At 38.2% G+C, this 27951-nt stretch overlaps 1 protein-coding gene and 2 long non-coding RNA genes across 4 annotated transcripts; 1 reads left to right on the plus strand and 2 right to left on the minus strand.

Annotated features, from left to right (window-relative positions):
• Positions 1-9198: 9198 nt before the first annotated feature.
• LOC136244760 (uncharacterized) lies at positions 9199-9923 on the minus strand. 2 transcript variants are annotated; one of them, XR_010695569.1, is made up of 5 exons: positions 9747-9923; positions 9604-9696; positions 9459-9546; positions 9336-9405; positions 9199-9284 (listed from the first exon to the last, which is right to left on the minus strand). It is a non-coding gene; the product is annotated as an uncharacterized lncRNA (long non-coding RNA). The 2 variants fall into 2 exon arrangements; XR_010695568.1 differs by having other exon boundaries at positions 9598-9696.
• A 395-nt stretch (positions 9924-10318) lies between these two features.
• On the minus strand, positions 10319-11435 carry LOC136244755 (uncharacterized). Its single transcript, XR_010695566.1, has 3 exons — positions 10674-11435; positions 10480-10523; positions 10319-10429 (listed from the first exon to the last, which is right to left on the minus strand). It is a non-coding gene; the product is annotated as an uncharacterized lncRNA (long non-coding RNA).
• Positions 11436-24349: 12914 nt separating this feature from the next.
• LOC136244068 (E3 SUMO-protein ligase ZBED1-like) lies at positions 24350-26273 on the plus strand. Its single transcript, XM_066035589.1, has 2 exons — positions 24350-25567; positions 25800-26273. The coding sequence occupies exons 1-2, from the start codon at positions 24350-24352 to the stop codon at positions 26271-26273; spliced, it is 1692 nt and encodes a 563-aa protein (XP_065891661.1).
• Positions 26274-27951: the final 1678 nt, after the last annotated feature.

Raw genomic sequence — 27951 nt, forward strand, 5'->3', positions numbered from 1 at the left:
GCGCTGGAACAACCAGCTATATATTGACACTTGTCTGCCATTTGGCCTCCATTCCGTCCCAAAGCTTTTCAACATCCTGGCAGACCTGCTGACATGGCTTTTAGAAAGACAAGGAGTTTCACCAGTCATCCACTACTTGGACGATTTCCTTACCATGGGGCCGGCACTTTCTGGTAAATGCCAGGAAAACCTGGCCGCTATTCAGCATCTTTGTACAGACCTTGGAATCCCCTTAGCCCCAGAAAAACTGGTTGGTCTCCTGCAACACGCTAGCAAGGTTGTAGTGCCTGGGAGAACCTTTACCGCCCGCATGTACTGCAAAGCAGCCAGAGTGAAGAAGCTACATTACTCTACTAAACTCAACAAGGGATTCCATTCAGACGTACATTGGTGGCATACCTTCATTAGTATATGGAACGGTCGCAGCTTCCTACACTTGATAAATCAACAAGCTGTAATGGACCACTTTATTTACACTGACGCTTCAGGGTCATGGGGCTGCGGAGGCTTTTTCAACAACCATTGGTTCCAGTATGCTTGGACAACTGAATGGTCAGAGATAGGAATCATGGCTAAGGAACTTCTTCCAATTGTGATAAGCTGTGTTGTCTGGGGTCCAGTGCTATCTCGCAAGTCCATCGAAGTTCGATGCGACAACACAGGTGCAGTTTCCGCTATCAACAAAGGCTCCTCAAAGGACAAGACCACAATGTACCTCCTGCACTGTCTTTGGTTTTTTGCAGCCCTGTTTCAAATTAAAATTACCGCCACTCATATTCCAGGCATTGAAAACGTGGCAGCAGACATGCTCTCTAGAAACTTCCTACCTCAGTTTTGGTCGGCATACCCACAAGCAGCACAGTTCCCATCATACATACCAACCCCCTTACTGACGCTGCTCTCCCCAAAGCAGCTTGACTGGACCTCACCTACATTTCTATCACTGTTTCAAGATACAGTATCACTCGTTTACAACAAATCCAATTAACCTTAACCCATTTACTGTTACACATAACCATACTATTATACTACCGTGTTCTCATGTACATTACTGACAATTCAAAGTTTGACATAAAATAAACAAATGAAGTGTATATACATACATACATATATATACAAATTTTTAAAAAAAATAAAAAAAATTTCAAATGAATAATAAAATAAATGCAACTGTAATAAAACAAGCTCCTTGTCTCGAAATCTGCATTATACATTTCAAGTGATATAATAATGTCTTAATACAGGCTTGCAATACTTACCCAAATACTGTGTATATTACTCAAAATAATAATGGATTAAATGGCTTTGTCCCATTCTGCAGGTTTCACGACCACAGTTACTCAAGTGCAGTGTACCGTGACGACCAACAAAATCGATCTTCCCCTATTACACCATCAAGCCAAGTACTACTATGCCAACAGCCTGGCAATCAACACACGATCCACCTATTCCGCCGGACAGCTCAGATACCAATCATTCTGTCACTCAATACAAGCCACTTGCATGCCAACTTCAGAAGCCACTCTAATCCTTTTTGCTACTTACCTTGCTTCAGAAAAAATTTCACATGCCACCATTAAGGTATACTTGGCAGCAATCCGCAACACTCATGTGTCTGCAGGGCTACACTCGCACTTTCATCAACAACTTACCCCTCGCCTCCAGCTGCTCCTCAAAGGAATAAAGAAGACCCAGGCCATCTCACAACCGGCAAAAACCCGCCTGCCCATTACCCTCAATATCATGAAGAATATCAAGAGTATGCTATCCAGCCAACCCAACTCTTACTTACGCATCATGATATGGGCAGCCTGCTGTCTTGCCTTTTTCGGCTTCCTTGAGGGTCAGTGAATTTACAGTACCAGGAGACAATCAATTCGATGAGTCATGTCATCTCTCCTTTAACAGCATCTCCATCGACAGCAGGGATAATCCAAACCAAGTAAAAGTCCATATCAAACAATCCAAGACTGACCCATTCCGCAGGGGAGTCAACATATACCTCGGGGCAACAAGTGACACGATTTGCCCAGTTAGAGGCATTCTACCATACCTAGTACTAAGAGGAAACCACCCAGGCCCTTTATTCATCTTCAAGGATGGCAAAGGCCTTACTTGTCATCGCTTTAGCGCAGGACTCAATAACATCCTGCTGCAGCTCAATTTGGATAAGCAGCAATACAATACCCATAGCTTCCACATAGGAGCTGCTACGTCTGCAAGGCAAGCCAACATCCCTGACTCCTATATCAAGATACTGGGTAGATGGAAGAACGATGCCTATCTATCCTACATCAGGACACCCCCTCAAGAACTGGCAAAACTCTCCAGATACATCACATCGGGATACTCAAAAAATACTGTCTGAATTTGTCTATGTAATAGAGACCCTCACAAGTCAGAAATTTACCACTTGGTTAATTCTTGTTCAATATTGCACGTTATTCTTTGATTCATTATAATTTAACTGCACAAGCCAATGCGCCAACTCGTGTACTCTGATGCTTGGGGGGGTAGATCGCGATACACCTATCACGATCTACCTATGGCCTTTGTCAGAAAGAATCTGGAGGGCTGGAGACGCCTCTGCATCCCTCCTAGCTCTTTCAACACCCAAGCATCGAGGCAAATATCTAATGTTCCTACTTTGGGCCCCCTCAAACTTCTAAGGCTATCTACCATGGCAGACGAGACTCCCTGCACTTACCAAACCTCCTCAATCAAGTGATTGCAGGAGCCAACACAACTAGAGCAGAAAAGAGCACAGTGTCTGAACAAGGTGAGGGTGTGTAACTGTACATTAAATGAAGTTTAATATATTAAGCGTAGTTAATGGCAGAAGCAGGCAGCGCAATCTCCCAAATTATAAGAATCAGCAATAGAAAAGAGGGGCTCTAATTAGAGCAGCGCATGCGCAGTACCTCGTGCCCAACACGCTTCCAATCAGTTACACCTGTGGCGTCAAATCTTCAACCTCCCAACCCCCCTCCACCTGTAAATTACATCCTTGTCATTGCACACACCCACAACAGTTAAACATAGCAATAAGCACATATCTACCAAATGTATAACACATTGTTGTGAGTCTCTTAGCTGCAGGTCTTACCAGGATGGCGATCACCTAGAAGCTGAGGACACACCATCCAGCTCTACCTACCTGGCAACAGGCAACGCTCCCTCCTCTCTGATGGACATTGCTACCAGCTGACACTCCCACCTAGCCAATGGGAGACGCTCTCCCAGGCAGACTTCTAATAGCAGACGCTCTCCCATCTGCCCTAGATGCTACCTTCCCAATGTACCGCAGTGAACATCATCAACCCACTGTACACAGGTCACGCCTTGACCACCAGACCACTTGCGCACAGGTGTTCACACTGTGTCTACCTCATGGCAGCTGCTTAGCCGCGGCAACACCAGATGGCACCTCTGATGGACACGGCTACCAGGTGACGCTCCCACTCAGCCAATGGGAGACGCTCTCCCAGGCAGAGTTCTAATAGCATACGCTCGCTCCCAACATACCGCAGTGAACATCATCATCCCACTGTACACAGGTCACGCCTTGACCACCAGAACACCTGCGCACAGGTGTTCACACTGTGTTTACTTTGCAGCAACACCAGATGGCACATGGCTAACTTTGGCCTTTGTCAGAAAGAATCTGGAGGGCTGGAGACGCCTCTCCATCCCTCCTAGCTCTTTCAACACCCAAGCATCGAGGCAAATATCTAATGTTCCTACTTTGGGCCCCCTCAAACTTCTAAGGCTATCTACCATGGCAGACGAGACTCCCTGCACTTACCAAACCTCCTCAATCAAGTGATTGCAGGAGCCAACACAACTAGAGCAGAAAAGAGCACAGTGTCTGAACAAGGTGAGGTTGTGTAACTGTACATTAACTAAATTTATATTAAAAATTTCTTGCATGTGATAGATGACTAACCGCATATATGAAGTCGATGTCTCAAAGCATGTTTGTCAAACAAAGATGAACAACCACCTGACTCAACCAGTCTGTTTAGCGAGTTAGATCTGTACTGTATGAAATTAGAAAAATTGATGGATTCTCACTTCATCAGGTTTAATTTGATAAATTTAAATATTAAAATTAAGAAGTTGTAGATAAAGACTTGCAGTTTCGAAGGTGTTTAAGGGCATTATTGATGAATTTAAATTTGATGAATTAAACCAATTCACCAAATTTTTTACATCAAAATTTCCTTGTTTGTAGTGCTGGTAAAAGCTATCTGGATCACTAGTCACTAATGCTTAAGTACAACTTGAAATGTGACAGTGGACGTAATAATTCTTGTATCTAACAGCATCATTCAGCTTTAACATTGCCTTTGCCTGTGGATCAAGTGTGTTACCTGTCCCTTGCTTACAAGAAATCTCTTCTTCCATAAATGGATTGGGCCAATAGATTGATACTACATCTGTAGAAGTAACTTAAGTTAGTCTCCACATGAAACCCAGATATCATTTTTCACTGGAGATACTCTATGTAATGCATGCTTTGTAAATTGATTATCATACAAAAGGTGTGCGGGATCTGAGCAATGAGCCTTATCCGCAACTGCGTCATAATGCAATAATGGCGAAAAGTGTGGGGGCCTTTTGTACAGAGAGCAATTGGGAGGAAACCAAAAGCAGACCGTAGGACTGTTTGAGAAGTACGAAAATGCATGCCCCTACATAGTAGATATAGTTAATAAGCCTCACCAGAGTTTTCTCATGCTTTCTTCACGTGGAACATCTCGAAACGTTATCCCTTCCATACAAAGTATTACACTTGGCCCCCACACTTTTCGCCATTTTTGTGTTATTTTCGTGTTGTGACGTAATTGCGGATAAGGCTCATTCACCAAATTTTATTCTGTCAAAGACAATCAGGACAATTTACCAATTTTTCCTCGTACAGTAAAATTGGCATGTGGAACAATACAAAAAGTTGTATGAAATAATACTGCATGCCCTAACTATAATTATAAGTTTATACCAAATTTTCTCATGTCTGTTAGCTACTGAGCTATTTTCTAAGGTGTATACTGTGATACAGCAACTCCCTGCTATCTTAGTGATACCAAAAATGCTCCACTGGTAGGGTCCGCAACACGAAAAATCAATATCCTCCAATCAACTACCTAACTATTGTCATGTGTTAGGCTAAGTGTAACTTGAATAACACCAGCGTGGCAGCCAAGTTTGTCACTTTCTTCTGGTAGAAAACGATACAAATGTCTTAAAATCATGTGATTTTTCATTGCAGCAGTTTGTAGGGTTGTTCGTATTAGTGTTGTTCCAGTACTCAGTACTGGAACTAAAATAATTCTAGTTTCTGCCCTTTTTATTCCAGTTCCAGAACTAGAACTGGAACAATAATTTTGCTTTTCTTAAGACTGGAACTGGAACTAGAACCATAATTTTACTTTCTTCAAAACTGGAACTAGAACTATAAAGAAATTTTATCAAGTACTGGAACTAATACTGGAACTGGAATTGGTCATAACCATACAGCTTTTGCCAATGAGATTTTTATGTTCTTATAAGACCAGAATTTATCTGCAGACAAAAGCACTTAATGTAGTATATAACTTCATAAAAGATGTATGTATTACAACCATGTATACATCAATGTGCTAAAAACTGCTTGAAACAACTGATTAGCTATAATATTAGAACAGAATGCAAAATGCTGGCTCAGTCACATGTTATGTCTGGTTCAGTGTTTGATAATTACATGTAGCTACAAGTCTTTTAGTACCACCCTATAGAGTGTTAGGGTTATAGTTGTTAGTGTAATAATGCTGATATCTACTATACAGTATTGGCTACATACTATATAGTATTAGCTACATATATGAAACAAGTAAACCTGTAGCATATTAGCTTATATAACTTAATAGTGAGTTTCCATATTTCATTATGGGCTTTTGGTAATACTTAAGTTAAAATAAGTGTTGTTCTAGAATATCAAGTAAATGTCATGGCTCCTGAACTGGAACTAGAACTGTAATTCTAAAAATTATGGTTCCAGAACTGGAACTAGAATCGTAATTCTAAAGATTATGGTTCCAGAACTGGAACTAGAATTATAATAACTAGCTGATACTGGAACAACACTAATTCGTATGCCACGATATTCACTCTCAATATTGTTCAAGTAGTCTATCATCAACTCAAAGTATTGGTGGTTTGATTTTATTGGTCAGTTTCTGGTGGCAGCACGATCTGTGCAGCTTTTCGGCGACAGACAAAATGTTTCTTCCTCTGGAGCACAGGACAAGCAGAGCAGCAACTGCGCCATGGGTCAGCAATGACCAGTACTAGGTAAAGTACCTGCATGCAGGGTATGGTTATAATTGAAGCTTGTTAGCCATCTGGCTGAGCCATCTATATGCTGAAATTCGGCCAAAATGACACGATTTTTTCAAACAAATAGAATGGTTGATACATCACTGAGACTGTCTCCAACAGCGAGGATACAAGCTTATAAGCACTTACTGATACTGTTACCTCGCTCAGTAAACGCATAGAGCAATCCAATTCAAGAATAGACACTCACGTGATCGAAATTCAAATCGCGGAAATACCCATTTAAAATCGCATTCATTTCTGAATAGGAATCATGCAGTGTGCTCCTTTTGTAAATATTTGTGTTAATTGTTCACTCAGGCGTGGTCTGGGCCAGTGCAGGTGTGTTTTATGCTGTGATGGCATCATAGGGAGAGTCTCAGATTGCTGGGCTAATCGAGATGCTGACCTAAAGCACAAACTGATTGTCACTTGATTCCAAGTGATTTTAAGGTCATGGAATAGATTATGGTCGTATTTCTGTGATTTGAATATCGATCACATGAGTGCCTATTTCATGCATTGGATTGCTCTATGCATTTACTGGGCGAGATAGCCGTATTGTTAGGTGTTTATAAGCTTCGTATCCTTGCTGTTGGAGACTGTCTCACTGATGTATCAACCATTCTGGTATTTGTTTGCAAAAACCGCATCATTTTGGCCGAATTTCAGCATATAGATGGCTCAGCCAGATGGCTAACAAGCTTCAATTATAACCATACTTCGCATGCAGGTACTTTACCTAGTACTGGTCATTGCTGACTCACAGCGCAGTTGCTGCTCTGGTTGTCCTGTGCTCCAGAGGAAGAAGGAAGAAACATTTTGTCTGTCGCCAAAAAGCTGCACAGATCGTGCTGCCACCAGAAACTGACCAATAAAATCAAACCACCAATACTTTGAGTTGATGATAGACTACTTGAACAATGTTGAGAGTGAATATCGTGGCATACGAACAACCCTACAAACTGCTCAAACGGAAAATCACGCATGATTTTAACACATTTGTATCGTTTTCTACCAGAAGAAAGTGACAAACTTGGCTGCCACGCTGGTGTTATTCAAGTTACACTTAGCCTAACACATGACAATAGTTAGGTAGTTGATTGGAGGATATCAATTTTTCGCGTTGCGGACCCTACCACTGGTCAAATATTTGGGCACATCAAGATCCCCCACACACATAAAATGCAGTATGTATAACTCTTTGTATTTTTTTACCACCCAGACGAATTGTAGGGACACACCTATTTCAGAGGGGTTTCTGGAACCCCCCTAAAACCGCCCCTGATTATGTACAGGCAAACATAATGATTAACTATAAGTTCAGTTATTCTTGATTGAAGTCTGAAATGTTTGTTCCAGTTATTTAATTATGCAATAAGTAGTTAATTGACATTAATTGCACACGTCATTGTGTATACAAATTTTGTGTTGACCCGGTATATAGGCAGTGGCTTTACTGGTAATTAATAATACTAACTAATACTACTATTAATAACTGACATAGCTACGTACGTACAATACAGAGCTGGTTTCTTACGAATGTCACGGTTGCAACTGAGCTCTATAGCTAGAAAGGTGTGCGTGTGAAAACTTGTCCGACAACAACACTCACAATTATTCTTCTTCGAATTCACACCTCACATGTACCATTGGCTATTCATTGCACATGCGCAACATGGTGGAGGTCTGAAAACCCGCCAAGATAAGGTTCTGGTGAGTCACATGATTTAGCTTTAGTCTACTTATAAAAGAGTTAAAATTTTGAAGGTAGCTGCTGTTTTAGCTCAGCTGGTTTTGTACTGTGGCGTTGTTGTATGAGTGTTGCAACTTTTATTCTGTGGGTGATTTCAGTTGGCAGTATCGGTGCTTTTGTGCCTGACCTACCTAGTGGCTTGCGCGAGGGTTTGCAAGAACAATCAGTGGCTGGATTACCGGAGAATATGAGCGGCATATCTGTGAAGATTTCTCTCCATAGAGACGACAGAGCACATGACATGATGTTCTCGCCAATTACCGCCAATAACACCAGACGCACCTTTCAAGTAAGCTTCGGATCAGTAACCGTGCATGTCGTGAATTCAAGTCATGTACATCTCTTGCAGGTAGATCCCGAACAAGTGTGGCTTCGGGACATGGAGGACGGGTCAGCCTTTTTCCCGGACAGCGATGGGAACTTTAATTTGCAAAGCGTCGGAGTGCAATTTTTTCAAGACTTAGAAGTGATGGGTCTGCCCTTAGCCCAGCCAGGAGGCAGTGGTACGTCGACACCAGTTCAAGCCTCAGCGGGCCAAGAACGAATCAATTTACCCCCTATAAGTCCTATAGGGCATAGTGTGGAAGGCCGTGTGAAGACTAGTCAGTGTAAAGATGGCTACTCCTTGAGAGTTACTAAAGCAGAATTTGCTAATGGGTGGCAAGCTGGCAAATCTCGATCGAATCCAGTTTTCAATCAAATTTGCCACATGTGGCTGGATATCAACGAGTCATCTGCAAATGTTACGCTGCTATTCAGCATACACTGTGAAAAAAGCTCAGAATAATAAGGTGTATAACAGTCTTATTATGTTAGTATTGGAATGAAATAGTACAGCATATATTAATAGATTAGGACTTTACTGTAACAAGCTTATTGAATACATTTAAGACAGTCATATATTAGAGATTAAATCACTAGTATAGTGCAGTGTATTATCAGACTGTACTACGCCTATTTCAACCATATATTGGCTACTATACTACTGTACTTTTTTACTTTCCTATAATCTGTGGCTACCTTAATTAAATATTTTCTATAATTATATTTGTAATGAATTAAATTCTGTAAATATATTAAAACCACGATAGGTACAGGTAGTAAATCAATGTCTCCTCGGCTGGCCATGACAGTATCAAATCAATTTCGTCATTTATCAGTCTTTATCCAACTGCAGCAGGTACGACAGTAAATACAATTCACAAGTTCCATTACAAATTACCTGTATTATCATCACTATGTAGAACTCTGTGACAATCTGTTAGTTGGCTTGGTAGAACTGTCCCACAGCTCTAATACAAAGATGGTAAATATAATGTGTATTCTGGACAATCGTTGGATTTACAGTTTGTAACAATAAGAATCTCATAAAACCGAGACCTTGTCTGGAAACCTAGTATTACCATGTAGAATGGTGGCTAGGTCCCACAACTCTATTAACGATGGTAAATATAAGGCGTATACTGAACAATCATTGTACTTACGTATACAGTTTGTAACAATCTTTTAACACTGAGGCCGAGTCTGGGACCGACAATCCATGTACAACTAAGACAAGTCTGATAAGACCAGGTCTCACAACCCTAAATGGAGGCAAACATAATTCATATTCTGGATTATTTGGTGTACTTACAGTTGTTATCAGTGAGTCTAACCAGACATAAAAAAGCCACTTAGTATGTGACTTTGTTGGGCTAACGTGTTATGTAAGCTCACAAGAAGCATCTGATACACTGATAACCAAGTCCAAGAATCTTATAATCACTAAGTACAACTGAAACAAGACTAAATATAATATAATTTGCATACTCTCAGTGAACTTAATTTTGTTAGCAATACGAGCATGGTCAGTGAAATAAGGACAAACAAGATGGAACAGGTTCTTGAAAGCACTCAACTCATTTACAGTGCCAGACGAGGTAGCAGCCATCAGCTGTTGATAAAAAGTATGAAGAAATGAGACCGGTTCCCAGAAGAAATGAGACCAGTTTCCACAAACCTAAATGAAGGTAAATATAAATTGTATACTGGACACTCTCAGTATACTTACTTACAGATGTTAGCAATAAGAAGAATTTCCTAGAACTGAGACCAAGTCTGTAATTCCTACCCTATTAAAAAGAAAATGAATAAAAACACAATCAGGCTTAATGCACTTACAGCTGTAAGGATGACGTTGAACAACTCCGTGAAAAAAAACATATGGTCGCTACCAAATTCTTTAAAGGAAGCAGCTGCCATTGAAGGAAACTAACACTGCAGATGTTGTACACTGACAGCCTGTAGAACTAAGAGGTTCGACAAGAAACTGTACCACTGAAGAGATAATATACAAAATCATAAGAGCAGACCATGCATACTCTTACCGTTGATGGCTGATGAACTGTGTCCACTCGTCATCCGCCATAAGCTGAGATAATGGGATATAGCTAAAACATGTAATACGTACACAGCAACACCAAAGTTGAATCATTTACAGGCCATTGTCATACAATGCACAATAAACAATTTAATACGGCTAAACTTATCGTACAAGCTATCATTTTAGTTTAATACTTACTCATCTAGAGCTGTTTTTGATTGCTGCCATCGAAGGAATTGTCCACTTGGCCGTGCCACTTCACCACTGGCTACAGCCAGCAGGGATGTACAGTTGTGGTCCATAACTATCATCGTGGCTCATTGGACAATGGCGCCGACTGCGCACACTCTCTCCCCGAGATACACCGTCATATCACTCACATTTACAACCTCTGATACAACAATAGCGACAAAGATGGCGACTTAATTGCATCTAATACGCATGCACACACCACTGACCCTTTCAATTTTAAGCAAGCATTACTACGAACTTTTGCAGGTGTGCTAACTGTGCAAGAAAATCTAGATTTGTATGACTCTTAGATTGAATAATTAATTTTTCTGGTATTATATGCTTTGCTATATGAAAATGTGTGCGTATGAAATTATCACAACAAACTGAAGCTAGTTAGCTAGCTATAGTGATTAACAGAAGTGTAGCTACTTATTGTAAAATCATCATGACTTTGTTTGGTACAGTAAAAAAAATCTTAAGTCACATGAGATGGTGAAGCTAAAAATAATGAGATCTGATGGTGAAGCTAAAAAGTAATCACATTTAGTTAAGTAAACAAAGCCATACAAAGAATGTGTATTAAACTAAAGTATAATCTGTTTCCCATAATATAAGATGGAGTTTATACTAAACTATAAGATAGTTAGTATAATGCAAGACTATACTGAGATTATTTGTATAGTTTAAGCCATTAGATATACCATCTTATATTCCTCTTTTTTCACAGTGATAAGTGGGGCCATGAGTATACACTGGTCACGGGGGATGGCGTTGAACTAGAGGACAGCAGTGGTACAGAAGGTATGAAAATGTTTATCTGTGTGATGTACGCGTAGCTCCCTATATATTATGTAGGGTTGGCGTTCTGGAAGGCGCCAAAAAGAAAAATTTATGCCATAGAGCGGCTGTGTTCTGGAACTCAACCGACTACTAATGCATCCAACAAAAGGACAAGGAATGCCGCCGATAAAGATGAGGAAATAAACATAAAGAAAAAGAAGGTTGATACACTGGTAGAGGAAATAGCCGAATTAAAAGACTGTAACCACTTTACAAAATGACGTCAGCAAGTTGCTTGAAGTTAACAGCACCATGCCGATGCCACTTGGGCTGGGAAAGTCCATCTCTGAGCTGATGAAGTGCAAAATTTGCCATTCAATGCCAATGTATCCTCCACTGATATATGCTCGCTGTTGTAAAAGCATTCTTGGATGCGAGAGCTGTGCAAATACTTGGTACAATGGAGAAAACGCGCTTGTAAAGCCATGCCCTCTGTGTGGCCAATCTAGAGGTTACAATGAACACAGCGTGTCCTTGGATTTGATGATTTTGCTGAAACACTTAAAAGCTTTACTCGAATGAGCAAAGTGAGGTACAAGCTGCAAATGAGTGATGTGGTCTCCGTTCAGTGTTTAACTTGACATTTAGTATGGAATTTTATCATTACAGCTAAATAGACTGTTCATTGTGATAATTTTATCATTACAGCTAAATAGACTGTTCATAGACTGTTCATCGTGATTATACTATTGTTGCCATGTTAATGTGGATATATTACCATTATATTATATGGACTTGCATGTGTAGTGAATTGTGGTAGACTTTCAGTGCCACTGTCAAGTTTATATATGTTAAGAACATGCATGCATATAGTGAGCAACCATGCAATTTTAGGAACTCTGAAATAAAACAGTTGTCTAGTAGCTATACCAATATGTCACAGTGACCTGCACAATGAACATGCTCCAGCTAGATAGAGACTAGCGTAGCAGTATAAAATATAAAACTACCTTGATATCACTTTATTAACAATTAGCACACAAATTGTATCTAACACTGTAATTACCTTTTTTCCTGCATGGGCACAACAGCTGTGCTGACTGCCCAGTAATCATAAATTCACTAGCTATAGAGTACTTAAGCAACTAATTGTTTCACCTAACCAAATTTACCTACGCACTCTGCGTTGCAAGTGGTCACATTTTGTCCGGGTAAGTTCCTCTTCACTGAATATCTGCTGGATGAGATCACATGTGACTAAGTTAAACCTCTTATTGGTGAAAATTCAGCCGTTATATCTGATTTTCTTATTGCAACCACACATTTCAGGGGGGGGGGGGTTCCACTCCGGAATTGCAACTTCAACCTAGCTGTAAGTCGAAGATACTGCAAAGACTCATGCAATTGTAAGGAATTTACGTGAAGCCAGGGCCGCCCAGAGAAATTAAGAGACCCAGGGCAAAGCGTTAAAGTGGGGCCCCAGGAACAAGGAGGTTTCCATTCTGAATCACAACTTCACCCACGCTGTAAGTTGAAGACCAAAAAAAAAAGGTCATTACATGCTGACAATGACAATAGCTACTCCTCACCAACCATGTCTCCTGATTTATAAGCTTGCTACACTGTTCCTCTGAAGAATACTGTGACTGCTCTATTAGAGTATCTAGATCTGGTATAACAGGTATTCATGGGGCCTCCTGGGATCCCTTTCAGGCTGGGGCCTGGGGCAAAATGCCCCAGTTTCCGCCCCCCTTGTCGGCGACACTGCAGTGAAGACTTGTATCCACTATTCTCTGTGGGCATGCGTGCATGGCATCACCAGATCCCTGTTGCTACTTGAAATTTATAGATAACCAGCTTCTGGCAATTCTCAATTGCTGTAACTGCAAGTAAACGTACATGGAGCCACACCCACTTGATAATATGTAGTTATTCTCGCTTCTTGCAGGCAATCCTTCCTATAGTGTAAAAATGCAGACCTAACTATAATGGAACTTGGAACTAGTGGACTTTTACTCCAGCCCTTGAGGTATGCTTCTATTTTAACTAAACTGGGTCACATGCGGGTCAGATCCAGGTCCCATCCGGATTACTATTCAGGTCAGTGGGTCTATGCCACTTGTATTTGTGCAAAATTTCAAAACTTCTATGTAAATAGTCCAACTTGAGAACGTGTGCAGTTATTACCCATGTATTATTGTGAAGTATTTCAAGTGCATACAGCCAACAGAATTATTGATTTGACAAATAGTAATACCATAGTGATAGATGCCTCATAGCATACAATATAATTATGCATGATTTTAGCTAGATAGCTGATTTAGACACCTCACATGACTCAGAATGCAGTAGCTATATACTTAATGGCTGCATTCAGCCACTAATGGTACAAAAATCATTGATGCAGCTATAGAAAAGTGATCACCCCTTAGCTGAGGACACCTCTTAAAAAGAGTTTTACTGTATGTGTCCTTAGTAAGGGTGTCTTTAAAACTTTGATTGAGTTTTTAAGGCATCCTTACTAAGGACACATACAGTACAACATACTCAAAAAGATATGTGATGTCTCCATGCTATTACTATAATGAAACTTTAATGTAATTTTGGGAAACGTATCTATATGTTTATCACTAAAAATGTCATAATACAATGTACTTCTGTTGCATTTTTTAATGGGATTTGGCACTTACATTAAATGTAAATTAATTGTGACAATTCCTTACAGAATTCCATTACACAGACTGACTTTGAAATTGGTGGTGTATTAGAGCAGTCAAGACACGTTATTGCATTTGTAAGCAAAGCCCTTACTAGAACTACAGCGTTATCCAGAAGGAGTGCCTAGCCCTTGTATATGCCATAAAGCAGTTTAGGCACTACCTCTTTGGACAACCATTTAAGTTTATCACTGACCATGCTCCACTTCAATGGCTCTCAGCTCAGAAAAATGGAGGGTTTACTGACACAATGGGCACTTGCAATCCAAGAGTATGAATTCACCATTTATTACTGCAGAGGACATGGGAATGGTAATGCAGATGCATTATCCAGGAAGGTTCACCCTGATGTACAGTTAATTGTTGCTACTTCCCAAGCTCCTGTACTCACAGCTGACCTCCATGAGCAACACCTTAGTGACCCTGTTATACAAGAACTTACACAGCCCTCTCTCTGACAAGTGGTAACTGTGTTTTACCACAAGGCCCCCAGTGGCATCAGTCTCCTCTTTCACACTACAAACAATTGTGGCCACAACTTTTCATTACTAATGAAATTATTTGTCGTTGTTATGCTCCAAACCCATAACTACTGTACCTGCTATCACAGTTCCCCTTATCCCAGCTTCACAGTGTTTGAACCTGATTAAACTACAGCATGATGCTCTTTCAGCTGGACGTTTGGGATATAATAAAACTGTTACCAAGGTGTCCTCTGGGGTACTGGGTTGGAATTCTCTAAGATATTGACAAGTACTGCTGTGAGTGTATCATATGTCAGCGTACCAAGCCTCTGGCACCAACCAAAGCCCCACTAACTTATGTACCCAGTGTGAAACCTTGGAAAATGGTTGCAGTTGACATTCTGGAAGTCCCTATATCAAGACACAATAACTGTTACCTCCTAGTGATGCAATTCAAGATTATATGACAAAGTAGGCTGATGCTATTCCAGTTCCAAACCAAACAGAAAACCATATAACTGAAGAATTAACAAAAGTATTCAGTCGTTATGGGGATTCCTGAAAGTTTACACTCTGACCAGGGTATAGTAGAAACTTTGAGAGTACTATCTTGTCCCAGACTCTAGAAGCTTTTGGAGTAAGTAAATCTTGCACTACTGCTTACCACCAAGGTGGTGATGGGCTAGTGGAATATTTCAATCAATTCCTTCTCCAACTACTCCATGCAAATGTCCAGCATCACAGTGATTGGGAGCAGTATGTTCTACTGGTATTGTATATATGTTTACAGAACAGCTGTTCATTCATCATCCACCAGTGTGTCACCTTTTGAATTAATGTATGGGCACTGTACACATAAGCCACCACTTCCTTTCAGAACAGCACATGATGTACTACCCTACCAAGATCAACTTCGCACAAACTGGCACAATTGTATGACTTTGTTGAACTGAACAATGTCCAAACTTGTGGCCAACAGAAACACCATTTTGATCATGTCACTCACACAAGAACATTTGAAGCTGGTGACTCACTGTGACTATCCATCCCCACTGCAGGAAAGTTAGATCCTAAGTGGAAGGAGGGTGAGCAATGCTATCAGCCCAGAGCCTAATTACATAAACAATAAGTGGAAGAAGAACTAAAACAGTGCACATTAACCGACTAAGACCTAGGATACAACTAGTAATTGATAACAATAGTAGAGTTGAACAATCATTGCAACAAGCTTGGGAACCACCCTCAGTTGAACACATCATCGTTGATGACAGTACTAGTCATCACCAAGCCATTGCAGATTTCACCTTCGGTGTCCTCTGAAGTTCATTTTATGCTCAAATATATCACCAATGTTTATGGCTATAATTTGCTTCTGTATGTATAATAATAATAATATTTGATGTATAAATAAAATTCTAAGGTTATACATGCTACTATATATCAGTCATGTTTGCTGAAAAACCTTTAAGCCTTATGCACATCTAACATATACCATATTGATAGCTAATTTCGTAAACTGACTATATATAGGGAGATTATGGTCCTGAACTACCTACATCTTATATCCTCTTAAATATATATATATTATTTTTTTTTCCTTTAGAGAGACACACAGAGTTGGGGTAGTTGCTTCAGAAAAGTAACTGGATACTAGTTACTAGTTATTTTTATTCCATGTAACTGAGTTACAGTTACAGTCACTTTTTAAAAGGTTACTAATTATCTAGTTACTAGCCTTACTTTCATAAACAAGTTATGCTTGTTTTTTTTAACTTTTGTAACATGTTTATTTTGCCCAGAGCAAGGGAAGAAGAGAACTATATTATAATAATTAACATGTTTATTTTTCCCAGAGCAAGGGAAGAAGAGAACTACATATAATAATTATATGTACACTTTCTGAAAATAATGATTATGTAGCCATTTCAGCTCAGTTTCAATTGTTACATCTGTTGCTCGAGCTGAATCATGAAGAACAGTACACAGGAAGTGTCTACTTAATGTGACTATAGCACAAAAATTGTACTTTTGTAACTATTGTAACTCAGTTACTTTTCGGGCAGTTGTAACTAGTTACAAAGCAAGTAACTAGTTATATTGTAAAGTAAGTAGTTATGTAACATAGTTACAAAGTAACTAAGTTACCCCAACTCTGGAGACACACAACACCCAAGATGTGAGGGAGTCTGAGGGCATAACCTACTAGACAATTTGTGTTTCTCAATTTGGTTCTATATAGTTTCCATATTAGCAAGTATAGCTAAAAAGCTAATGACTTCAAAAACGTATTTTCGAAAGCTTTACAGCAATAACAATTTAGTATACAGGTTTTAGAAACAGTGCTATCAGTCAGACTTATCTAGGAAATGACTTGAGAGAAGTCACAATGAGAGTAAGGGAGGACGATGGTACAAGGATCTTTGTGTTCATAGCTAGTTTATGCACATGGTATCTTATTCCCTCAGGTACAACCTCTAAAGTACCTGAGAATGACCTACAGTACCTGAGAGTAGCGAGAAGTAGTCTCATGCTTGTATTTTCTCAGATACAGTTCTGGACTACTGTATCTGGAAAAATACACATGTTATTTATTTCATTCAATATTACAGTTGTTGTTGATGTATTCACTGAGATTTTGATTTATAATTTAAGGAGTTCATTGGTAAAAAGGAGCACCCCACAGAAACTAGTTAAAACTGTTGATAGAACAACATATGTATAATACAATTATGAGCTGTTGTTTAACTAGCACAAGAGAGGAGAGTACATACCCCATGCTCCACCCCTGGATATCTCTCCACTTTTGGTTGTATATGTAACCAGTTACCTGCAGTGTTCATGGTTAGCTAAAACATTGAATGGCAAAACAAGAATGTAGGTGAAGAGTGTAATGGCATGGGGAGTTGAATTTATATGAATTTGGTGCTGGTAAAAATTACCATAACTTTGAAATGAAATATGCTATGAACTTGCAACAAGTATCAACTTGTTTCTTGACTTGTTTCTTGGATAAATATCTTCAATTTGACATTTAGTTTAAACAAATATTGAGTGATATATAGACAAAGGTCACTATTTTTGAGCATAAAATTAACTGTAGGTCAAATCGATGATAGCGCCATGTCTCAAAATACATGTACATTTCATGGTAGGTAGGTACTGTGTGCAAGCTTTCATACTTTCTGCACAAAGTGCACAATTTGCTCATTTTTGTTAGCTACTAGTGGCACTAAAATGACATTCAGTTTAACAATAGTTACCTAGCAACCATTGGTAAGTAACTACATTGTTGCTATGTGCATGCTATATGTATCACTTTGGCAATGCTAGTTGTCAAATAGGGCACATACCATACTAGCTACATAGCCAATCAAATTATATAGTAGTATACAGATTTTTGGCAATGAATAAAAAGTGTGATACTAATTCTATTGGCTGCACTTAACATAAAATTACAAGTGAAAGTATTATATTGTGACACATTCTTTTGTTATATTTTATGTACGTAGGTGTTTTAATAATTTTGGCAGAATATGCAAAACGTTATAGAGTTTTGGAACAAATACATGCAAGTGACAGACACTATAGTCTTAATCTTTATACAAGTAACAGCAGTGGTACAGTAAGTCGCTTTAATCTAACAATGCTTAGAAAACCACTGTTAATGGTGGGCTGAGATTTTCATTGAGGAAACAAGCAGGTAAATTGTTAGGTTGATTTGTTTTTGTGTGGTTGGTTGAATGTTAGTCAGCAATAGGGCCATATCTTCATCATAGGACATCATTTATCTAGGGTAAGAGGAAAGTGTTGTTACACTTAATACAGATGATCATAAATTAAAACAGCCAGCCAACACATTAGCTTAAAATAATAGTGTATATAGTTCCTTATAGTGAAGAGGGTTAGCTATAAAATTGTGCATTTATCACCAAATTTGGCACAGAGGTAAAGGATCACCTTACAAACATATTTGCAATGCAGACCACACGCACTTTGATAGGTCCCTCCCACTCAATTGCACTAACAAAATACTAATGTTTAATTACAGTAGAACCTGTTAGTCAGGGCACTTGAAAACGAGGACACCTGCATAATCTGGACACCTGGTAATGATTCTAAAGTATACCTTAGTATGTAAACTGACCTGAAAAAATCAGGACACCTTGATAATCAGGACACTTTTGATCAGTCCCAAGGTGTCCTTAATATACAGGTGTCACTGTACACAACAAACAAAGAAAATGACAAACTGAAAATGAAATCTCTATCATATGATAATTATATAATTACACTAATTTACCTATTTTGGTATAGCAGACATGGCCAAAAATGCACTCTCCCTGACTCTCTCTGTTGCTCTAGAGTGGCGAGATCTGCAGATCTCTTTGTAAAATTTTTTTGTCGATGTGGTCTACCCAAGTCTGCTATGTATGAAAAGGATGCACTTGAATACGTACTTGAACACAAACTTTGAAATCTGAAGATATGTAACATAATAGCCACGTGTGTGCCTATTAAACTATCTACAGAGTCCATGTATTAACTGCATTGTCTATGTAGGTAGTTTCAATCTATGGAACAATTTGAATTCATATACAGTGTGTAATAAGACAAGGTCTATAATACTTACTCTAATGATTGCTTTTTCATGGTTTTGGTGGTGTATTTAAAGTGAGTGGGGCTTCCATGGCAGATAGCTATGTTTATTACTAAATGTATAATTATACGTTTACATGCAATGATTTTCGTATAATCTAACACACTACTGCACCGTTTATCTTGACCACATGTACAATACAGTAAAGTATACAGGACATCATATTGGGATAGTTGAATAGATATATGTGACTGGATTTGCAAAGGGTACTTTTCCATTTTATATACCAGCAAACAAAATGATGTAACACTTGACTTCTTATACTGATTAACTTGCTCTTAGTTTCAAACTGCATCCAGATACTTTAACTGCACTCATGGAAAATTTCAGACAGTAATATGCAATAATAATAATAAAGTCATGAAGTTTAAAAGTTTAAAAAATGGGTCAAATTTGTGTGTGAAAAAGGTACCGTTGGCTAATCTGGTCATATATTTCCTAGGATGTACATTATGCGCTCTTACCTTTAACACTTCTAAAGTATATGTGAGTATCTACATGGTTGCATAAAATTATCAAATGAAATGAGTTCACAACTGATGAGAGTCTGTAGTCGTTCATAGTTATACTGTTGCAACAGTGTTCTTGATAGAAATACTACACACAGAGTGCATTTTGCCCATGTTCCACTATACCAAAGTAGGTAAATTTCTATATATATTCTATGTCATAAATTATGGTAGAGATTTCATGTTCAGTATGTCATTTTTTTATTGTAATTAAACATTAATACTTTGTTAGTATGGTTGAGTGGGCATGAACTATCAAAGGGGGCATGGTCTGTATTGGCCCAATACCCTGATTTGTTTGTAAGGTGATCCTTTACCTCTGTACAAAATTTGGTCTTTTATCACGAAAATTAATGCACAATTGTTGTATATTTTTCAGTTAATCCACCTCACTATTAACAGATATTGTACACAACAAAGCTGATTCCAGTGTAGTCTTGTTTTCTGCTTTTGTCACCAATGCTTGGGTGACTTTATTGCTATTAAGGTTTGCCAGGGTACAGATGTAGTTGTTAAACTCTAAGATGGGGGATATTCCATTTGAAATTTCCTGGATCAGTTTGAAGATAATTTAGCAGTGCACACAAAGTTTTAGGCCCATTGTGTCTTATAACTTACTCACTTAATGTTATTACTGTAAATCTTCACTTAATGTTATTACTGTAAATCTTGTCAAGATGGACTTTGTGGAAGCTGTACATGGCCATAGCAACATCGTGAAAATTGCTCCACAGGTCATCACTATAGTGTTGAGAGGGTCTAGGTAAACTCATGATCATCACAGAGAGATTGAATTTATTGACTTTGTGATTGTGCAACTGTGTATATTGACAAATAGATCTTCCTACACGTTCTCCTAAAGATATAAGAACACAAGATGTCACAAGTATGGCTTTGTATAATCAATAATGTTATCAATTATTGTGTTACATAAGTAACTAAATATTATAAAGGTCTCTCAGTAATAAAAATCTAATACGTACTTTGAATCTCTGGTTAACTTACTAGAGAGTATTAAGATTATAACTGTTTATGGTGCTATTGATTAATCAATATTAGGACAACGGTATCCCCAGCATTCCACAGTGCTGAGTTAAGTGATCATAGTTTCTAACTGTTGGCCTAAATAGGTCTTGTTACTTGATGGAAGACGATAGCTAAAGTGAATAGATTAATAGAGGATGCTGGTCGGAAAGTTAAATCTGCCATGCCACTATTTCACAGGACATTTTTTCTATCTGTAGAAGTAATGGCATGCTATTAAACCTCTCTTGTATCCTTCACAATGGCCTTAGTAATGCATTTGCATGCACATAGTATTAAATTATTCATAGTACACAATACTTCTGGAAGCAAGAGCTGACAATTTATAAGTAAAGTCAATAGAATTGATTTGATGAACATATAAATATTAAGAGAATCATTGGAATTAGAATTAAAGGCTGATGCTCAATCTATAGCTAACTATTGTATATGCAAATTTTGAATCTGTATAATTATGCAGCAAAACCTATGTATTAAGGGAACCTTGGGAATAACCAAGTGTCCTGATTATCGAGGTGTCCTGATTTTTCAGGTCAATTTACATGTAAAAGGGTATACTTTATGACCTTATAGAAGTATCCAGATTATGCAGGTATCCTCATCTTAAAGTATGATTACATTAAATATAATACAGTGTACACTATACATAAACCAGTCTATCAATCAATCAGTTAGATGTAGCAATTCCTCCCAGTGAAAATGTTCCATTAATTAATGACATGCCTATCCTTCCTGATATCTAATCTTGATTTACAATGTACACCAAGCTTTTTAAATACTAATTACATTCTGGCTATATATTCATTGGCTATATTTCCACTCTGTGATAAAGGAGGGACCACATATAATACCAAGCTACCAAAAGTACGAGGTCCAAGGACTAAAATGCATGTGGCATACAATGCTACTAAAGACATCTGAACATTAGCTAATGTAACATTGCTTGCTTTTATTAAATAAATAACTTCTAACACTGTATGTATGTATGTATGTAATTTCTTCATCAATTACTCTTCATGAGGAACTGAATGACTCTTGTAACTGCATGCTCAACTTCCAATTAAGACAGTATATATGATTCCTGATGAGGTATGTGCACTTATCCATTATGAAAGTTAGCAAACTTCATGTGCCCACATGCCATTTTTTCGCAGGTCCAGACACATTTATACACAGTTTCAGAGATAACTGAGGTTCCACTGTACATTTAATTAAATACTTTAAATTGTTCTTTTACATGTTCTTATATAGTGAATTTGCAATAACTTAGTAGAGACCCACATTTCATAGTCCACTGCCATCCAAGGAGGTTTTATGTTACTCCATACAAGGGTATCCTGGGTTGGCATTCAACTTAATCACCAATAAATACTTCATAATCAGAGTATGGGAGACAAAACTGAAGCAATCTGGGTTGAACAACTAGCTATTATTCTGCAGAATGGCAGCAGTCATTTTTGATTTTGTTAATCAAGAAGTGATCATGGTTGGTTTCAGAGCTTTAGTAATCAAACAAATCATGCATTTTCAATAAGAATGAAAACGTCTACTGTGAAATCCACAAAAGGTTTAGCAAAGCAGTCAGGCAATCCCACAATATTCATGTTGTATATGAACAGCTACGAACAAAATTTGATGTCACCTACCATAGCAGTTACCTTGATCAGTGTGGACTGGAAATTTCAAACTGACAATCTACCTGGACTAAAAAATATTGTATTTCAATACTAAGATACGACTAGTTAGTTATGTGGTGGGGTGTAGTTTGCGCCCACATGCCCTATTTTTGCAGGCCCGGTTACAAATAACCTTTAAAAGCATAAAGACCTTTTTTTTAATTTCAGTATTATCAACTACCCTAACAGAACAGTCACTACTCTAATAGAGTAATCATTTCCATAGTTTGGTTGACGGAGAATCCAGCTAAGAGAAGTTCGAATAACTAAGGTTCCACTATATATACAGCTGTATACATATACTATATACACTTGGCACATGCATGTTATCCATTGATTTAACTATTTACCTCCACAGGTTCTTTCCAGAATACACTGGCCATAATTGCTCATCACTTTGTCCATGAGGGCAGAAACAGAAACATCTTTTAGCACATCCAGCATTGCAAATTATAGCACCATTACGCACTTGCAACACAACGCTGTTGGAACACCATTCCAGCTGGACACTGAAGATCTGTACAGCTATGATAATTATAACAAATTTATTGGTCTACAGTAAATAAGATGGTAGAGAACCACTTATGGCAATAAAAGGTCCTTCAATTATACCAGCAGCTGAGCAAGCTAAGAGATAAGTAGCTAAAATACTACAATAGCAATCATCATGATCTTCATGATTTCAAATACACAATCCTGCAATGAAAGGTGCTGGGTCAACTACTATATTACATGGTGCAAAGACATCAGTGGATAATACATTACATAACAATTCATTATGAAACTTGATGCTTTTTTTACAATTATGGTATATTTACACATGAATTGTTTGGCTGGGTGCTTTGTATAACTTCAGTTATTAATTTCATAAGAAACTGTAACATTGGCTATCGCAATCAGGAAACTTATACGTATCAACTAATGAACACGATGTTGAAATTTTAATTCACTACCTTTGCTTTCTGCAAGTGACTAAGTCCATCATAACCATCTAAGCACTTTGTATCCATCTTTGATTAAAGTTAGAAAATTTTTGTTTTGGTTTTAAGTTTGATTTCATATGCTACTTTCAAAATTGTTTTGGGGCCTTACTATAATATTTATTTATTTATTAAACAGGTAATATCATATATTATCATCATGGGCAATTGAGGACAATATACTTGTGACAGGAGGTTGTGTATAACATCTGCCGTTCTGTTTCAAATAAATGCGCTATACATCACATGAAAGTTAATTCTCAGAATTGTTACTTGATATATGGAGCTACTAAGTACCACAGGTAGTATGATCGCACCAAGTTTCATCAAAATCTGAAAAGTGACCCTGAATTCTTTGTTGATTTGACCTGCTACTCTATTGATGCAACTGACTGCTACGTATATATTATATAAGTGTGGCTTAATGTTAGAGCCCACACCTCCTCCATCAACAAGGTCAAGTTTATACCGTAATAGCTAAAGTACATAATATAAAAATATGTTATTCTTTTAATGGTCACAGTACAAAGTTATAATGATAAAAGTCTACATAAAGTCCATCAAATTTGACAAAACAAGGTATGCACACACATCCGCTTCTTTGACTTTAGCCAATTAGCTATAACTTGACCATTCAGCATACTATGCAGCTACAATATTCAATGAATTCTTCCATAATATCATAAAATAAAACTAAGGCTCAAACAAATAGTCGATTATTCGGAACAATATTCGGCACAACTGTATTCGAATAATGAATTACGCAACGAATATTCGCACGTGCACCGTATAGGTAATAACAATAAAGTTAAGATGGCGGATGTTATTAGCAGTGAGTCTGATGTCGAGCAATATAGTGATAATGATTCACAAGGCGAAGAAGATGAAGAGGATAACGGGGAAGATAATGACGGGAGTACTACTGCTACTTCTACTAGTGAAGAAACTCGTAAATATAAATCGCAAGTGTGGAAGTTTTTTACTAAAAAGAATGCAAAATCCGTTGTTTGCACACTTTGCAACAAAAGTTTAGCATATCATGGAGGCACCAGTTCGATGTTACAACATTTAAGCCGAAAACATCCTGCCAAAAATGTCGTGAAGACTTCAGACGGACGTAAGCAGACAAATTTAGATGTCTTTACCCGGAAGCGTGCCTGCTCCAATGAACGAGCTGGGGCGATCAGTGATAGGATAGCCAGCTTCATAGTGAAGGATTTACGTCCTATCAATTTAGTGGCTGGAAAAGGGTTTAAGGACCTCATGACTTATCTGGAACCTGGCTATCACTTACCTTCTGCTACACACTTTACACATTTAATTGAGCGCAAATATGATGTTGTCAAAGAAAGAGTTTGCCACATTTTACAGGAGCAAGCTGTGTATATCGCAATTACAGCTGATCTGTGGACAAGCGTTGCCACTGAAAGTTATATGACAGTTACATTTCACTACCTCGATGCACAGTGGCAGATGAAGAGTGTTGTATCTGGAACACTACCCTTGTGTGAAAGTCATACTGCTAACAACATTGTGACATGGATCAAAGAGCTGGTAGATGATGTAAGCATTGCTACAGAGAAGGTGGTGGCTTTTGTTCATGATAATTGCAAGAACATCGAAAATGCTGGAAACAGTTTAGAGGAAGTATATGGGTGGTTTTCTTTGGGATGTGCGGGGCACACTTTGCAACTCTGTGTGAATGCTGGGTTGAAAATCCCAGCTATAAGTAATGTTGTAGCGGCAGGAAGGCGCCTGACAACTCATTTTCATAAGAGTGAACCAGCCCTGCGTGCTTTAAGAAATCGTCAAAGAGACATGAGGGTAGAACAACATCAGCTCATACAAGATGTGAAAACCCATTGGAATAGTACTTACTACATGATTGAACGTCTTATTGAACAGAGGTGGCCACTCACAGCTGTAATGTCGGACAGTACCATCACTAAATCTGGTGACAGGAATTTGGATCTTAAATCGGAGCAGTGGGAGCTTCTTATAGCACTAAAAAAATTGTTACATCCTTTACAGGTTGCCACCACTTATTTCAGCAAAGAATTCAATGTGTCTTCTTCAGCATTATATCCAGTGCTTCACGGGCTACTAAAATCTTTACAATGCGTTGATAATGATCTGCCAGCTATTCAACAGTGTAAAACCTCAGTTGCTGAAGAAATTAAACAAAGGTGGAAACTAGACTCGTTAACATCCATTGATAAGGGAAGGATTCTTAAGAATGCACCTTTGATCTCTTGTATTGTAGATCCAAGGTTCATTCTTGGGAGCTAACAAACAATTTGAAGTTAAGACTGCTTTAACAACCTTGGTGTGTGAAGAGAAGGAAAGCTATGAGACTACACGGATTAGTCATCCGGAAGAATCCAATGGACCTGTTCCAAAGAAGAAATGTTCTGGCCTTGACATACTGTTAGGGGATGACTACACCAATGGTAGTGAAGATAATGAATCGGATTCTGATCCAATATTAAATGAGGTAGACCTGTTTTTCAAGGAAAGGCCTATTGATCGGGAAGAACCACCTTTGGTGTGGTGGAGAGAGAATCAGCACAGGTTCCCTATGATTTCCAAAGTAGCAAGAAGGTTTCTTACCATACCTATTACTTCCACTCCTTCAGAACGAGTTTTTTCTGCTGCAGGGTTGACTGTTACTCGATTACGCTCTTCACTAACACCTGAACATGTAAACATGTTGGTTTTCTTAAACAAGAACAGTTAGACAGTTAGCAAACTGTGATAGTAGTTGGCTACTTGTACTTGTAGTACATGTTAATGTTGTAGACAGTAATAAATATTATACTATTTTTCTATGTAATACATTGCTAAATATTCATGTAGCAAATATACAGTAAATGTACAAGTTTCATCTTCTCTAACTCCTAAATGTCTTCATGGGTGGAGACTGGTGGCTATTGGTCCTTGCCATGTCAGCTGCTGAATAAGCATAATAAGTGTGTGTACACATGGTACAGCATTACAAATGACCAAAAAATTTAATACCTGGTCTGGCTATAATTAACCACTACATTACTCAATTAGCTTTATAAACTAACACACAGTAAGAACAGACGAATACTCGGATATTCGGTACAACAGGAAGTAATTATTCGGTCAGCAATTACCACTATTCGTTTGAGCCTTAAATAAAACGTAAGGTAGCTATGAACAATGTCAACAATCATAAATGATCATAATGATATTGCCATACAAATTACCAGCTAGCAGAACAGCACAACTAATACATGACATGTGCAGGAGTCAGTACAGCCTATTGGCTAGAAGCTACAATATTATAACTTCTGATGTATAGTGACTGTATGCATAAAAAACTACATACGGGTAGAGGATCTACACATTATATATACAAATTCAAGATAGGAAAGGGCCAACTCAATGTTATACCTACTCGCCACTGATGTAAAGTGTATCTATTGCAACTATATACCAGTGATCAATAAACAAGTGACAGTTACCATGCATAATATAAGTACAAAGTGTAGCTAGGAGCACTAGTCAACATGTATGGTGTAGCTGATGTAAAGTGTAGCTAAGTGTACAAGTCACAACAACTGTGTACAAGTCACAACAACTGTGTACAAGTCACAACAACTGTGTGCTTGCCTCCCTGGAGGAATTGAGGGTGCAATCCATGCGATGACTGAACTCTTCCACAGCCTTAAGCTGTCACGTGTAAAACTACCACCTTATCACGTGACATGATTGTGTTGTTGGACAATGTACAAATCTTGGTTATCACTAAGAAGCTGGTGAATAAGCTTCATTCAGTAGCTTCGTTACTTCGTTGTGGCTAGGCATTACTCAGAGGATAACTAACGAGATTAGTAACTTCGTTACTTGTAGTAATAATATTATGTAATATTAGACTCATTACAGTAACTATATTACTTAGGTAACGCGTTACATTTGTAAGTGAAGTAACTTGAGTTATATTACCTGTTTTTATAGCGTATTTCGTTATATTACTTTTACTTTGTTACCACAAAAGTAATAATATTACGTAACGCATTACATAAGTAGCGCGTTACTCCCAACTCTGCCAGCAATAAACGTTTTTGCTACTGAAACTTTGCAACAGTGGGGGCCAGAGGAGCTGGAACCCCCCAACTTTCAGATGAGAGGGCAGAGCTCCTCCAATAATTACCTTGTGTGATGTCATGAGTATACCACGAGATAGAATATCATCATGGTTTCCAAACTGGCAGCTATACATCATATACAATGTAGTGGAAGGATTATTCATTGTATGTTTGTTGTACCTGAAACAATACTTTTTGCAAAAAGTGCCACTAGATTCAATCTTGTAGCACCAATTTTTCAAAATTCTTCTTATGGGGGGCATGCCCCCAGACTCCCTAAACATACCATAACAGTATTAT

The sequence above is a fragment of the Dysidea avara genome, chromosome 14, assembly GCF_963678975.1.
Source record: "Dysidea avara chromosome 14, odDysAvar1.4, whole genome shotgun sequence".
NCBI classification, from domain to species: domain Eukaryota; kingdom Metazoa; phylum Porifera; class Demospongiae; order Dictyoceratida; family Dysideidae; genus Dysidea; species Dysidea avara.